Source organism: Haliotis asinina, chromosome 12, assembly GCF_037392515.1.
Source record: "Haliotis asinina isolate JCU_RB_2024 chromosome 12, JCU_Hal_asi_v2, whole genome shotgun sequence".
Taxonomy (NCBI): domain Eukaryota; kingdom Metazoa; phylum Mollusca; class Gastropoda; order Lepetellida; family Haliotidae; genus Haliotis; species Haliotis asinina.
This window is the reverse complement of record NC_090291.1, coordinates 32,898,655-32,916,088: the sequence shown is the minus strand read 5'-3', so window position 1 is coordinate 32,916,088 and position 17,434 is coordinate 32,898,655. Positions and strand designations below refer to the sequence as shown.

At 40.6% G+C, this 17,434-nt stretch overlaps 1 protein-coding gene across 2 annotated transcripts; it reads right to left on the bottom strand.

Annotated features, from left to right (window-relative positions):
- Positions 1-9,837: 9,837 nt before the first annotated feature.
- On the bottom strand, positions 9,838-16,157 carry LOC137257823 (uncharacterized). 2 transcript variants are annotated; one of them, XM_067795287.1, is made up of 3 exons: positions 15,901-16,157; positions 14,477-14,748; positions 9,838-12,888 (listed from the first exon to the last, which is right to left on the bottom strand). In XM_067795287.1, exons 2-3 carry the CDS (start codon positions 14,739-14,741, stop codon positions 11,222-11,224), a joined length of 1,932 nt encoding a protein of 643 aa, XP_067651388.1. In that variant the 5' UTR covers positions 14,742-14,748; positions 15,901-16,157; the 3' UTR covers positions 9,838-11,221. The 2 variants fall into 2 exon arrangements, with proteins under 2 accessions (XP_067651388.1, XP_067651389.1); XM_067795288.1 differs by having other exon boundaries at positions 14,539-14,748; positions 15,901-16,144.
- Between the last annotated feature and the right edge of the window lie 1,277 nt (positions 16,158-17,434).

The window sequence follows — 17,434 nt, the reverse complement described above, 5'->3', positions numbered from 1 at the left end:
ATCTTCACTGTTTTGCTTGATTGTTTTTTGCTTCTTTTCTTTATCAAACATTGGTCTACACAAATATGTAAAATTTACATAGATTGCTCACTTCTGCTCTTAGAAATCCACAATTTTAGGGGTGGTGCAATGATGTTCAGTATACATTGTGGCATGAACCACTCCAAGGCCAAATATATTTTGTACATATGTATTTTTCTTCTCATATTTCGTAGAATTTATGCCACAATAAGAAACAAACAGGGACAGGTAGGGAAAAACGTGTCTAGGTCCTGTGTCAAGCTTATATAGTTCTTGTGTATGATTCTTATTTACAATTGTATTTATGATGTCATTCAAATTATCTAAATATTTTATAAAGGTGTATTGTTTTAAGATTGTTTTGGTACTGTTTTATTCGTTTAGTTCCGTCTTTCTAAAAGGCAAGTCTTTTCTTACTAAGTAGTATCATGTTTCTATCATTTCTCTCTTGAATTATATCCAAGTGTGTTAAATAAGAAATAGTTATCCTGCTTAATCTCATGTAGAAGGATGGAAATAAGATAAAATCTAACCATGCAACAAACAGCTTGACTTAAAATACGTTTTTCTACATATACTGAAAGTTAAGAGCTTTATATGCAGTGAAAAAAAGCCGTCTGCCTAAAAATATATACAGTTACATAGATCTAAGTTCGTGATGGTGCTCACTTAATTGTCTGGTCTTGGCACTATATGGTCGAAATACTACCACTGAAAGTTTCTACTCACTAACTCCAAACCGCCGCCATCAAGGTGGAATGTGAATTACACGCAAACAACCACAATGGAAGACGTCAAATCGTTATAATCGGTCCTTGCAAACAAACACGTTTTTTTATAAAATTAATACAGAGTAAGTGGGTTCGAATCTGAATCAACCCAACGAAAGTATCAGAATATGTACTTTACCGAGAAAGTGTAATCCCCCAATATAACATATATTACATATGATCACTTTCTAAATGGCGTGAATTCATAACGGTTTAACATCGGATTTGGTTCTATTTCGATCAAAGTAACATAGACAGTTGCCAATTTAAAACACCAATTTCGGTTATTAAATCATATACAACAACATGTCATGCTTTCGTACTTATCATATTAGATGGCGGAAAAGGTATTTTGTAATATTAAAGAGATTCATCAAGTCAGGGATGAATAGAAATTGCAATTTCCTTCCTCGTTCTGTCAACAATTCATGACGTTTTAAGTGTTATTGACATTAATAATGTCGAACCTAGACGAAAAAATAGTATGAAATATAAGGAGACTACATAATTGCAAACGACCACTCTATTATAGAACAGAACATATTTCGAACAACATGTGTAACTTCATTAACAATCCTTGTTGCCATCCCCTTGAGACAACTATGCAAGCCCAAACTATGTGAAAACATTCAAATGATGCTTTCGACACACGTCATCACGCTCTGAGATACCTCGCGCCGGCAGGTCATGTTGCCCCCTTCTTCGACCCCTCAACCAATCCGTGAAGGTCCCGGGGTAGAATAGGCCTTCAGCAATCCATGCTTGCCATAAAAGGTGACTATGTTTGTTGTAAGAGTATTTTAACCACAATCATCTTGGAACATATATATGTTGTGGGTTATTATAGGAATCCTGTATGCTGGTATCTCCATAAGGTTTGACCAGTAATTCAGACTCTAATGTATGCATTTACGTAAAGAGGATTTACATTCACTGTAAATTTTTGCATTTACTATTTACTAACATTATGTCTAACATTTAAAACCCTTGAAATCACCAGCTGAAAGATGAAGAGTGTCACTCACCTGACAGGTACATTATACGTCGTCTTGGCAAACAGGGAGGCAACGCCTAATTTATTTTTGGAATAAGCAGAGGATATTGCCAAAAAGGTACTTACGCTCCTATCTTTGCCATAGTTTACACTCTACAAATTAAAACAATTACTCTTTTATTTCTCTCACCTCTGGCCACCCGTCCTCGTCACTGTGTATCCAGCCAGGGAGAATGACCAGGTCATTAGGGGCGAGGGTACTGTTTTGCTTGTGACGATGACATTTAAGGGTATTGGGCTCGAACCCAACTGACTGACACTGGGAGTGAGCGTAACATCTTGCAACGCAGTCCATCAAAGAGGGGCTGACGAAGCTGTGATATACATCGTAAGCGAGGTAAGCATCGTCGATGTATCTGCTGTTAGGACACTTTGTAAGGACACTGGATGCATATGTCAGTATCATGACAGAAGGTACTAATGATATATGGATATCCTCTACGGAAAACATCATGATGTACATGTTTATGCCTTAACGTCCACCGGTAGCGATCCGAAAGAGTGGAGTGTTGCCTGGGGAGAAATCCTTTGTTAAATTATACGATATGCTATATTCATATGGTATCAACCATTTGACATTCTAGGGTGGATGGGTGCAGATGTTTGGTATTACCCACGGATATATCTGTTGTTTAGGCTACATCTGCAAAACCATATATTTACCCAATTAAACCACTGAGCCTAAATCTAATTGTCTTTTGTAAAATGTCATCTTGTAGCAATAAGTCTGACAAGCAACTCCTTTTATCAACAACTTGTCGCGAATAGCTGCATAATTGCTGATGCGGCATAGAGCTTTTTTCACACACTCGCTCACTCGCCATCAACAATTTGGAGCACAAACATTTAATGGGTCAGTTTTCTTTTCTTTTCTATACTAATGGAATAAGTAATCTTGCACAGCATGAAATTGCAAAAATATATATGTTATTTGAAAAGTAATAAAAATAACCCAAATTACGTGATGCGTGAAATTTGATGTCGCATGCACTTTCTGTACAATGAATATACTCTCTTCTTGCATGCTTTTCCGAAACCTGATGTTGAAACTTGAGATGATAATTCTCTAGCCTCTGAATGTTGTGGAAAACCTGTTATTTTCACCCTAAACTGGGCGTACGCCATGCCACGTCTCAAAAAAAATCAGCGTCCATAACGACGTGGGTGTGCTCGAGACTGGACGGGCACAAAATAAAAAAGTGGCTTGACATTTTCGTGAGCATCGAAATACGATCTCATCACGTTTTCGCCGTAATGGGAACACGAGAGATTTGCCACCATCCGTCCACCCACGCATGCGTCACGTCAGCAAGACAACTACATTCGGCTGACCCATCCAGAGAATCGATTCCAGAGTGCCAGTTTGACTGATCTGACCATCCCTGACGTTCGATCAATTTCAGGACTGCACGGAACCGAGTGAGGGAGCAAACATCCAGCCCCGACGGTCTGCGTTACGTCCAATCTTAGTCAAACGTTACCGACAGGCACGTCTTACCTGGTGCAGATAGCATCTACCGTACAGGAGACAAGATTGGGATGGCGTTGTGTTCACGGACGAGTCGAGATTACAGTTGGACAGCTTAAATGTGTACAGACGACAAGGTGAACGTTTTGCTAACGCGTGTGTTGTCCAACGTCATCAGTTTTTGCGGAGAAAGCGTTATGATATAGGGTGCCACCACATCTCATGGTCAAGCATAATTTTTCAATGTCAATAGCAATCTGGGTGCAGGGGTGTGATCACAAGGACCTATGTGCAACCGTTCATTCAAGGACAGAGGCCTGGGGTCATTGATGTTTTTGACACGTCTGTAAAAGGTCGTCTGATCGTTGAATTACCCATATATCATTTCCATAGGCTCACACAGATATAGCAAACAGACATTTCTTAAGTACCACGGCTAAAAATTCATAAGTGACCCAATTCCCACCCTGACTAAAAATCATCAGCACATTAATTCCTGTCTTTGTCAAGACAGACAAGGCAATCGAAAATTCAGAAACAAGTCTTTGACTGAGTTTGGAATGTTTGACAAAGCGTTATTCCGCCTATGGGACGTTCACTGAAGATATACTGATTCTGAAATGAAATATTTCATAGTCCCCACTTTTGTTTAACTGTTAATAACGCTTCTCCGGTGCCATGGATGACAGTATATCAAGTCTATGCGCCGTGGCCATGTTACAGACATGGAATTCGAATTGCGCAAAACAAACTTGCAAGAAATGATCGGCGATAGGTGAGGATATCCATGTCCAACGGTGACGCCAAACACATGAACACACGGTTTACGTCAAACCCAGTTCACTCACTCACTCCCCGTCATTCATCCACTCACTCACTCATTAGTGCCTCATATTGCACTGAACAACACACAGAATACAAGACTGACATTGTCCAAAAATGTTTTGACCATTCTTAACACACAAGAGAAGATGAAAGAGGATACATTTGGATTGCAATATCTGTTATTCAAGACCCGTGAAGGTCCGGGGTAGAATAGGCCTTCAGCAACCCATGCTTGCCATGAAAGGCGACTGTGCTTGTCGTAAGAGGCGATTAACGTGATCGGGTGGTCAGGCTCGCTGACTTGGTTGACATCTGTTACCACTTGCGCAGATCGATGCTCATGCTGTTGATCACTGAATTATCTGGTCCAGACTTAATTTATACAGACGGCCTCCATATAGCTGGAATATTATTGCCGGCGTACAACTAAACTCACTCACTCACTCACTCACTAACTCACTGCAACAAAAGGAATCTTCTGATGTTTTATACATCTTCTGATGTTTTACACGACTATGCTTGTCGTAAGAGGCGATTAACGGGATCGGGTGGTCAGGCTCGCTGACTTGGTTGACACATGGCATCGGTTCCCAATTGCGCAGATCGATGCTCATGTTGTTAGTCACTGGGTTGTCTGGTCCAGACTCGAATATTTACAGACCGCCGCCATATAGCTGGAATATTGCTGAGTGCGGCGTAAAACTAAACTCAATCAATCAATCAATCAATCTCTTATTCACACGAATCGGTTATAGCCTATCTCTATGTTCGCTATGGCATGTCACCATAATGACGACTGTTATAAAGAAGTCGATGAACACTGATAATTTCCTACACTAGCACCGTCTTTAAATACATGATACTACGGTTGTAACGAGATCACGGTGACCTTTCAGTTAATACCCCATGACCTAGTTCATTAATGTCATTTCGACTAAGACAACACAGAAAACGTAAGGGTAAAGGGTAAAAAGGACGGCTCTTTTCATCCGTAAGTTCATTCTAATCCTGTTCGTTATAAACGTATTTGGCAACTATTTTATTGCCCCGCCTTCTGGTATTTCTGGGAAATGTCTGGAGTACCCCTAGCACTGGATGTTAAGGAACCAATCATTCTCGTGCATTTTAAATTTTTGCACAACGACAACAGGTCTATCACAAGAATCTGAAAAATACTTTAACAGAAAGAACATTCATTTGCTGTGGAGAAAGCTTGGAGTAACTCTGTCGCTGTTTGTTACGGATCATTCTCCCTTGACATTCATAGAGTAATGACAAATGGGATAACCTATGAAATATCACAAGAGTCTGAAAAATACATGAACAGAAAGGGAAGATGGTTTCCTCCTTGTTTCACTTGGTTCAGTTCATCACATGATCGTGCCAAATCCCCTGACACCTGAAGGAGGAACTGCTAGTTACTCACACTCGGTGTTCAGTCACAGGATATACTGAGTGAGTGAGACTTAAAGTCACATTGAAATATTCCAGCCATACCTTAACCAAAGCAATTGATAATTAATAAAGTTTGCAAAATCTGTCGACAAAGGATAATTAACCATTTCACAGCATAGGCCATATAAAATAATACGTCTATTGTATGGTCTCTCGACACAGTTATAGTTTGGTGTTGGAGGGACGATCCACAGGGTGAAGTTCTCAATAACTTCAGTGAAATCCCCAAGGAGTGAGTGAGTTTAGTTTTACGCCGCACTCAGCAATATTCCTGCTATATGGCGGAGAAATCCCCAAGGACGGGTATAGTGCGGACACACCTAGACTATGATCCCAAAGATCCGGGATTCGAACCTGAATTTAACATGGCAGTGGAAATGAACACTCTGAAAACACAGTTTAGAATATAATTGTCATCCTGTTCTAAAATAGCTCAAAACATGTCCCAAACACAATAAATATTGTTGCTCAGTAATTGCTTTGTACAATAAAACATTTGCTGTTGTTTTGTTATTGACCACAAAACTCCATCTGGAGGCGTTACATGGCGTAGACGCCAGTTTATATGTGGATATATACATGTATTGATGTACTGATATATGGCATTCTCGCGACTAGAAAGAAGCAGAGCAACAGAAAGTGCTACAGTTTAGGAGTAGATACCAAAATGTACTATACAGCACAGTTTGTATTTCATTTCTTTCCTACATGTCATCAACAATAATTGACCCACAATACACAGGACTCACTTAATCACACCAAGCAGTAGACAGTCCTAGCACGAATCCATAAAGATAGCAAATCCACTGAAATGTACACCCATTACAATATCAATCCGCAATATCAAACATGCAGTATATAATTTTCACCAGCAATTTACTTTTAAAACAGGCCGTGTTTTGGCGAATAATCGAGTCCCGTGATCCTATGCTTGTCGAAAGAGGCAACTAATGGCAACGGGTGGTCAGGCTCCCTGACTTGACTGACACATGTCATCGTATCCCCCTTGCGGTGATGTTCATGCTATTGATCACTGGATTGTTGTCTGTTATGTTGTTTTTTTAACAATATATGTCATTCAATGAATAAATTTAAGTCTTATGCTCTGTACTTATAAGAAGTAGCTCTTCCGTCTGATACCTATAACTAAAGTTTCAAAGAAGAGTTGATCACCGATTATAAAGTAGACTACGATTGGAGATACAGAGTCTAAATCATTGCTATAGACTGGCTCTGCATTGCATCACTAATGCGTATTATTTCTCTGAAAAATTAATTACATCAAATACCCAGTGTGTTCCGTTTCTCATCCTGGCGGGTTAGAATCATCTCTTAAGTGACCATAAAGACCTGTAGCCTAGTATAACAAATAAGTTAGTAATGCGACAATACAATAATTTAGATACGAAAACAATTATTCTAATCCTGCTTGGTTAAATGCGATGTCAGGATTTTGAACAGGTTAAATATCTCTCACATTTAATTAACAAATCACTTCTGACACCCAATCTATATCATGTGAGTTGTTAATGTTTTCGTATATTTTTTTTAATCTCTGGTAGGGTCAGTTACTATGTTACAATTTCCATATAACTGCTAAATTTGTGGTAAAGGCACATGATACAGTCTCTTTTTAAAATGAATTCTCCGAGCCCCTATGTAACGAATAGAGGTCATTCGGACAGATAGGACTTATCCATGAGAGAACAGTACCGGTGATTCCAGCTCCGGTCACCATGTGCTCCAGTCACATCATTGTCCAATGGAACAAAAGCAGTGTTATTTGTTTCCGATCTGTGGATTTCAGGATATCATGATGTATTCTGACAAGTGCTGAATCGATGCGTTGTATGCACTGGAAACAATTATTTGAGTCATTTCGGTTGACATTATGACTGAGGCGCTGAGAAAAGAATAGAAAAAAATAGGAAACAGAATAAACTGTATAAAATGATAGAATCACTTTTACGGGCAACTCAAATCAAGGGTGACTGTGAGCATGATAAGCGGCCTCCATTCGATGCCAACGAAGGGTTGTGGAAACATTTATGGTCTGTATCTAAAGGCACAATGGACCAGTGATTACGAACACTCAATGCATGCGAAAGTAACTTGGACGTTTGTTACATCTCACAAGACTGCCCGAAAAAGTCCCAGCCTAACACAGCTCCGGGGCTGATGACATTCGAAACCGGTATTGAAAACTGTTTCCCTTTGTCCAAACACGTTTACTTCACTGTTACAATTCTATTGTGCAGACGGGTTATGGTTCTGCATGTGTAGTATGTGTAGGTCGCAAAGTACTCCTTCCCAGAAAAGGAGACTTGACTGATCCCCAAAACTTCCACCCTATCACCCTATTTGAATACACAATATAAAATCTTCATAGGGTGTTTGGCAAACATCGTGTGATCTTACTGCTGTTCTAATGATGTATTATAAGGGAGCAGAATGTAGTGGACTCAGCTTGAGTTGTATTCGTAAGGGCAGGTGCACACTTTGGAATCTATTCCAAGCAGAAGTGGAATATTCCAGGGGAACTCTTTCAGTCCTTTGTTTTTTTTTGTTTGTTTTTTTTGCTTTTCTCGCCTTTGTGCTTCCTGCTCAAGAAAGGGTGGGGATACCATCCCGGATCTCCCCAGTACAGTACCCCAACACTTGTCGTCTTCAGGTGGATGACATCGAGCTCCTTGCCAAAGGAAATACCAATTTCAGTGAGCAGGTTCTCTTAGCCGAGTCTTTTTCTAATGATATTGGCATGACATTTGGAGTCAACAAATGAAGGACTATTGATTTGATGCGTGGTAGATGACTAATGATAAAAGTGAAGCTACAAGGGAGAGGAGTTATTGAGCATCTTGTGGAAGATTAGGTCTACACCTATCTTGCAATGCAAATAGGAAGCTCCAGAATGTCTTCTAGCGGCATTTAGAAGTTGTTGTATATGACCAAGATCTGTCATGGATAAATCTTCTTGTAATTCTTTGACACACAACGTTTCGGGGTCATTTCAGACCCCTTCATCAGGTGAACAGACAGGTGATGCTATGATAGGGGTCTGAAATGACCGCGAAACGTTGTGTGTCCAAGAATTACAAGAAGATTTATCCATCGAAGATCTTGGTCAAGCTCCAGAATACCTAGATCCAAGAAAAACTTCGGTTTGAGTATTAAGCTCACTTAAAGAAAAACTGGAGCTCAAAGCCACCCACACTGTTGCTGTGCCAGTCCTTTCCTATTCCTTTGGAGTATTCGATTGGACGAAATGAGACATTCAAAGTCTTAACTGCACCATCCTCGATCCTCTCCTAACCGTTTATATATGCCAATCAATACGGGAGGTCGGGGTTTGATTAATGTGGAAGTTCTTCGTGATTTTAACTTTACGTATTTTGAACTTTTGCTCATAATTGTTTATCAGATGATCCTCTGGTGATGCATGTCAGACTCACATTGAAAGCGAGGAATTCCACAGTTATTGCAAGCGTGCCACGGTTGTTGGATTATTAGGTACTATTTTAAATCTGTAAAACATAGTGTATTTATAAAGCACTTAATATCAACCAGTTTAGGCAGGGAAAGGACAAGTAAACGACAGGTTTGACACAAGCCTGTAGTTTTTAGGTTTATCAATGGCGTGGCTGACAGTCATTTTGAAACGATTTGTTCACAATATCAAAGAGTGGATCAAAAGATTACCTATTATTGCTTTTAGCGGTCAGTTTGGGACTGCATCCGGTGAAGATTTTGTGCTCGATTTCAGAATGGCCTCTTTCCGTTCTTTCAAGCTGAGAGAGATCAAAGTGGAAGTGTGTATGTAGAGGATGATGTATCTGTGAATAAACCTGTGTTCAGGTAAATATTTTCCATGTTCGACACAGGTAGACATATATGTAGATTATATGTCGTGGGCAAACCAGTTTACGTCAATAGTTTTCGGTTTCTTGAAAGTTACTACTCGTCAGTGTGGTTTTGGATGTGCAAACATGACACCATACTCGACATGATCTGATATTTGCTTGTCGTGGATATGCAATTAAACCAAAGAGGTAAATCCATCTCTCCTAATGCTAAGGTGGACCGGTGTGTCTTGATCTGAGAAGAAACATTGACTGAAAGTCGAGAGTAGGTCCAGAGAGACCTCAACTTGACTGTCACGTTGACTATCACTGTGGATCAACCAAATGCTACATTTTCGGGTTCTGAAGCAACACACACCAAAATATCAGAGAACTCATTTAAAATTCTATAAATAAGGATTTATTCGATTGTGAAGTCGACAATTAATTATAGTCACAGCATATTACTCCCGATTTCAGTTGTAAATATATCCTCATTCAGACGCAGTACTCAGTTTCTTCTTGAACAAAATATGTATCTTATAACAGATACAGAGAATGCATCTTAAATACATGAAATCAACACCCTATGAATAGCACATAATATATCTGATAGCGTGTATAATACATATGATTGTCTTAGGCTCATTCAAGCAAGCAATAACCAAGCTTGCAATCATAACATGACATTCCCTTGACTTCCATCCAGTATAATGACAGTATTATAATACTAATCAGGAAATGCAGGATAGAGAAAAAACGTGAAAATCAGCAACAAATATTCTTTCTTGTATAAGAAACATAGCAATTACATAGCCATGCTGATCATATATTAGAAAACACAGGGTTTTAAGTAGAAAGGCTTAAAATGTCATCATGACACCCTGAAAGAGGTGTATTACCCTCGAACTATAGACTGGATTGTGAAACCTGTCACATACTCTTGTTTTGCGAATTTATTTTACTTTACAGGGTAAATTAACTAAAATTTGCAGATCTCAATGATTACGACTCTTTCCACACATGCACAAAATGACTTCAAAAATTTGCAAAGTATCAAGATTCTCATGGTGTGGTTTCATCATGCACAAATTATTCAATGCCTGTTATATGCAAACAAAGAAAGGTGAATCGCCTCAGTTATGGCTATAACCGTGATTGGTTCTTGTATTTTTATGAAAATACCCCTTGAATCAATTCCTAGTTTGTTTGGGTTCTTTTGTTTTGCTAAACAATTACCTGTTGATCTTCAAATTTAAGAACTCTTAGCCTTTTGTTGATAATCTCGTGTTTGTGTTTGTCCGTTGACATGTACGTTGAAACGTCCCATAGAGCGTTACTAAATTTTAAATACTGTCTGTTTTCTCACAAATATTCAGTTCTGTCTGGCCTTGAATTCGTATCCGTATATATTCTGACCCATGTGAATTAGTCATTAGTTTGTCCTTACAATCCACCTGAGAGAGTTCTTGGTCGTAATCGCATTTGTGTTGGTTTGGTATCTCAAAGGGCAGGGCCACATAAAAAGTTGTTGCTGCTCCACTACACGATAGTGATCGCGTGTAGTAGACGGCTGAGAATCGTTGACTCGTTGATGCAAATTTACCCTCAGGATTATGTTAGTACGGAATGGCTTACTGATTTCATCTTCTTTAGCATTTTAGGAACATTTGGAATTTCTGTCTTTATGATTTGGCATTATCTGTTGGCATTAGGTAGACTGTGCACCCGTTGCAAAAGGCGACCTCATGCAGTTGGCCTCCACTGTATGAGCAACGTCACATCATGACTAAACTTCTGTACAACGTTGGCTGTATACTACATTGTGTTTTATCTCTCCTTGCTCGCTTTCAACACTCGAATCTTCGAATGTGTAAACATTAACATATGGCCCGACTGTAACATACATCAGGCCGTCATCGTCCAGACAGAGCGCTCGAGGTTGTTCCAGACCTTCTGTGAGCACATCTCTGACAAACCGCCCTGACTTTGTCAGTTGAATCACCTTCTGGTGATCCCGGTCGACAAGTAGAACATCTCCTGTGCTCGTTGTTGTGAAACCTCTGGGACATCTTAAACCTTCTCCTTCTTTTGGGGAGTAACAATACAGGACTTCCCCATCACTGGTCACCGAGACAAATGAAGTCACATCTCCCTGCCCAACGAGAATGTTCCCCTGATCGGTAATTTGGATGTAATCTGGGCTGATTATTGCGCCTGTATTGATCGATTTCAGGACATTCCCCTCCATGTCCAGGAGGTCAACAGAGTTGGAGGATTTAAATGTTCCAGCCAGAAGCTTAGAGGGAGCTGGAGAAGCTAGCGCAAAGTATTCCCTCGCTGTCGTGATGGTTGAAAGAAAGACGGGGTCCGGTGTGAGCTGCACAGTTACTATTTCCTTACTATCTGGAACACTGACTGCTACAAGATTTCCCTCTACCTTTGCTATTTGCCAAGGCCTCTCTGAAAGCTTAAGACATCTTTTATGAAATTTCCCTTTTGATGTATGAAAGGATTTGAGGTTTCTGTTTGTGAAATCGGCTGTGATCAAAACCCTATTTGGTTCACCGCTCAAACTGACGACTGCGACGTCAATCAAATCAGGGCAATACTTGTCATTATCTGCGTGACAGTTAATGGTGTGATGGAGGACAGCCGACGACTTCCGGTCGCTCACATCATGGACAACTTCAATCGCGTAAGCACAGTCGCCACTTTCGTTCGCTCTCTGCGTGAAAATAATCTTCTGCGGAATTCGTTTGTCACCCATGTCCCTATTTGATTCTGTGTCCTCTTCCGACATTGTACTTAGGGATTCGTAGATAGCGCGTATTTCCACAAGGGAGTATGCCGTTACAGCATATTTGATGTACCTGTACTGCTGACCATACTGGTTCAGTCTCATCTCCTCAGACCGAATGTAAGCGTTTAGATCTTGTATTTGCCGCTGAGAAAATGTATGCACGTCTTGGATCATCCTTTTGACAGAAAAGAACATGGTGCTTTGGATTTGCTCTCCGACCTCCCTAGCGTTATTGGTTATGTTGCGGATATGTTCCTTCGCAGTTGCAATATTTTCCTGAGTAGTCTCCATCTTATTTAATATATGCTGAGATGCACATGATAGTTTATCTTCAAAGAGGGGAATCATGTTTTGTATGGATTCAACATCACATCCATCATGCTTTGTGTTGCAACACTCATCACACAGTGCAACATTGCAAACTTTGCAGTAACGTTTGACCTGTTCTTTTCTGTGCTTTCTACACATTAGAGCATGCACCGGATCTATTGAAACAGACGCGTCTTTGTTGCCGGGAATAACGTTTTGTACAACAGCGCCCTGATCTTGTGAAATCGAGGATGTGTTGTTTTGTCCATTACTTCTATCACAGCTTTCTGGTGGGAGGGCTGGAGATTGCAACTCGTTCTCTTCTGACATATTTCCAAAAGAACCTGAAAGTTGAATAAGAACAAAGTGTACAAAGAAATATACACATGGATTACATCCCATAATAAAGAGGGACAAATCTAATGACTCGGTATCTAAGGAAATGATGGTTTTTCACATGGTTTGAACAGGAGTATTACGTCCTTGGCCTCAGTAAAGCTTTGGGGAAGCTTTATGTTCGACTTGTGGAGAAAATCTCGAAATTTGATGCATCAGTGACAAAAATAGCGGCTGATGCAATTCCCAAAATTTGAATTAAACCATACGATCACGAAGTGTTTCAGGTGAATATATGACTAGAATTGGCATGTGTTTATGACGGGTGCCACCTGTTGGTGAGGATTCATAAACGCAATAGACATTAGTAGAGATGGGATGGAATGAGACATTAGTAGAGATGGGATGGAATGAGACATCAGTAGAGATGGGATGGAATGAGACATTAGTAGAGATGGGATGGAATGAGACATCAGTAGAGATGGGATGGAATGAGACTTTAGTAGAGGTGGGATGGAATGAGACATTAGTAAAGATGGGATGGAATGAGACATTAGTTGAGATGGGATGGAATGAGACATTAGTAGAGGTGGGATGGAATGAGACATTAGTAGAGATGGGATGGAATGAGACATTAGTTGAGATGGGATGGAATGAGACTTTAGTAGAGATGGGATGGAATGAGACATCAGTAGAGATGGGATGGAATGAGACATCAGTAGAGATGGGATGGAATGAGACATCAGTAGAAGAATACTTCAAAAAGTCTGAGAGGAGCTGATGCATTCCTCACAACACAGTTGTTGGTAATACAGGATAGCTGATAAGGGTGTGCCACTTCTTTATTATTTACGTTTCTGGGCTAACACTTGCCCTTTCATCAACTGTTTGTATTCAGGTCCTTAGTATGGTGATCTACATTCAGTTGTTGGCGATAGCCCGTGTTTCATATTGATGCCACTGTTCTCTGTGGTTAAACTCTTGTAGATTTATTTACTAGTTTTAAATATCTATCCGTGATAATATAGCTGTTTTACTGTCCTTAGATTACCGATTTGTTACCATTCTCTATTATGTATAATATCAATGGTTCTCGTCACGATGTGGCTGCAATATTGGCGGTGTGAAGTTAAATATTAACTCACTCACTCACTCACTCTTTGTATTCAAGGTCTGCGTGAGAATGATGATGAAGTGAGTGCGCGAGTCGGTTTCACGTGGCTTTTAGCAATATTGCAGCAATAAATATACAGGGAAGACCAGTACTGGGTTTCATACATTATACTAGTGTGGGGAATCGAACCTGGGTCATAGGCGTGACGACCAAATGCTTAACCACTAAGCTTAACCACTAAGCTGCCTCTCAAGTCCTTTTAAGGCTTGAATAGATCCCCGCAAACAACATCAGTTTCGAACGAAACATGTTATTTGATAAGATTGTGAGGTTCAACCGACTGACTTTCATCGAAAGAGTGAAGGGTGGGCAAGATATCAGTAAGTGGGTTGTTGATCCAGATCGCCTCAATATAGCTGGATGTTGCTGACGTCGGCGTAAACCAACACTCACACAGACTGTAAGATACAGACTCACGTCACCTGATGTGAACTCGTTCATTCGCTCCTGGATATAAAGGCTTGGCTTCAGCGCAGTTACCCACGTTTCCACCTGACTGTCAGCGGTGGTCACTTTTGTTCGTTGTCCACAGGTAGCACATGGCATGTTTTTGGCTTCTACAGCACTAGTCACTCCCTTGATGTATCTCAGCAGACACAGCTTGCAGAATGTGTGATTACAAGCAAGTGTGACAGGATATGTGAACACCTTTGTGCACAAATCACACCTGAGGTCTCTGTCTGACATCTGTTATCTGGAAAAGACATTCTGGTTATAGTGTTTGGGGTGAAAAAGATTTTTGTCCTTTCTTTTGCTTACGAAATACGTTATACATTTTGAACTCTAGACACATACATTATTTATTTTATCTTTTCTAAACATACTTATCACCTCATTAGCGAACATACACATGCAGGCGCGCGCGCACGCACACACGCTGAACACTAGTACTAACACACAAATATCGATGTCTTACAAATATTATTGATATCTTTAGCTATACTAAAGGTACATTTAAGACGGTGGTGTAGCCTTGTGGTACATGCGTTCGCTCGGCTGGCTTCGATCCCCACATAGGTATAATGTGTGATTGCATGATCTACGCAATACGAATACAATGACAGGTATCAAGCAGGTCATTGAGCCTGCCCACCAGATCCCCTGTTGTCGCCTCTTGCGACAAGCAGGGGTGGATGGAAATTAATTGTAACCTGGATCTTCACGGGTGGGTGGAAATTAATTGTAACCTGGATCTTCACGGGTTGGTGAAAGAAAATTCATTCAAATCTGGATCTTCACGGGTGGGTGGATGGAGATTAATTTTAACCTGGATCTTCACGGGTGGGTGGATGGAAATAAATTCTAACCTGGATCTTCACGGGTGGATGGATGGAGATTAATTTTAACCTGGATCTTCACAGATCAGTTGAGTGAGCTTCAAAGGTTTTTCTTATATGAATAAAGGCGTCAAATGCAGAAGTGGGAGATAAACCCAGAATGACAAAGGTGGCAGCAGTTTTCACACTTTTCACAAAACATAGTTTTGGTGCTGACAAACAACATAATCAGTGTGGGATTCGAACCAACGATCATCGGCCTCGACAAACTCAAATCCTACACCTCTGCATGGCGATTCGGAGCTTCCTGTTAGACAATGTATTACGATTACATGACCTTCACACAGGATCAACATGCAGCAGATACTGCGCACATCATCCGCCACGGCCCTGACCCCAGTGTCTACATGTCCTACTTTTGAGCAGTGATACCCTTTGCATTAGAAAGGGGCGGTTTTAGAGGCACATTGCAACTCACTGGTGAGACATTTGGGGTTTACTCCATATTAAGTTTAATAAATTTCCAGATTCATTTCACAACGCCTTTGTCAAATCATAAACATACTTACCATGAAACTCCCCATGTCAAAATAGTTACCGTGAAAAACCTTCGTTGTACATCCGAAGAGTGGGTTGATAGCTATTTATCAACTCTGATGTTTTCCCCCAAATTCACCATGACGACAAACAAGAACTGAAATCCTTATTGTATTCGGGTTTTTTTCCCAACTGATGTGTTTTCCCAAATCATGTCGTTTCATCCCCAACGTTGCCACACTGACTACCTTTTCGTGTGGTGTTCCAAGTCAGTTTGATAATCTGATATGACGTAAATATAGATAACACTGTAAAAACACGTCCTGTTTGCCTTCACAAAATACCACTCAAGATAGGCTGAACACTTTCCAATCTATTGTTGTCCGGCTTATAGAGAGGAGATCAGCTTTAGAGACGATCCTCAGCACATAAATCCATGTGGTAGGGGGATATTGGGTTAAAATAAGGTTTGACGTCATGTTCGGGGTTACTGCGCTAGAGACCGGTTACTGCGTGTACTCGTATCGAATAATGTCGGTATTTGGCACGCCTCGGACACTGTACAGTGTCCCCAATTCTTCTGCCTTCATCCGAGCAAGGTAAAAAGTGACGTCTGCTAACGCCTTTTGATCTGGGCCTTCATCCGAGCAAGGTAAAAAGTGCCGTCTGCTAACGCCTTTTGATCTGGGCATGCGAGGATAGAAACTTAGTGATTTTCAGGCAAACGTTCTATTCCTGCATCGTACTTTTGAGATGCTGAAATACATCATTGCAGTAACAGAATAGGGTATCTCATTCAGAAAGAAAACGTGATGATCAGTCAGAATCCCATGCTTGTCGAAAGAGGCGATTAAGGTGCTCATAATATCGCTCACTGAATTGGCTGCTCCAGGCTCGAGTCAGATCAGCATCATGAACATCGGTAGGTAAAGTAAGATTAATAAGTTAATATAAAATAAATAATTGTGGACATAAGGTTTTGTGATAGAAGCGGAAGGTAGGTTTTCGCTTGCACTCTCTCTCCCCTAATTCGACCAACATCCCACCCATCAAGGATCCAGTACACAGGGAATACAAACATACACACACTCACGCACGCACGCACGCACGCACGCACGCACACGAATACATACATACACACACATGCACGCACGCACGCACACAAATACACACCGTCCCTGCAGGAGTGCAGGAAATACCCATATCTCATACACTACAATCTTGTTTCGTAACAGGAAGGGGCCGTGGGTAGCCTGGTGTTTAAATCATTCGCTCGACATGCCGCAGACTCGTTCCCCACATAGGTACAATGTGTGAAGCCTGTGTCTGGTTTCCCGACTGTAATATTGCTGGAATATTGTGAAAGCAACGTAAAACAATACTCACCCGCTGTCACTAAAGTGTAAAAAGGTCAATAACGTGTGAGCAGACGACATTTCAGGTGTTCCTCACCCACTGTGACCTTGACAGTATCAAATACCTATCAAAACCGACTGTACCAACCAGTGATATAAGTAACCTAGTTTGCACTTCTAACACATTGCATTCCCATTCAAAATCTGCAAT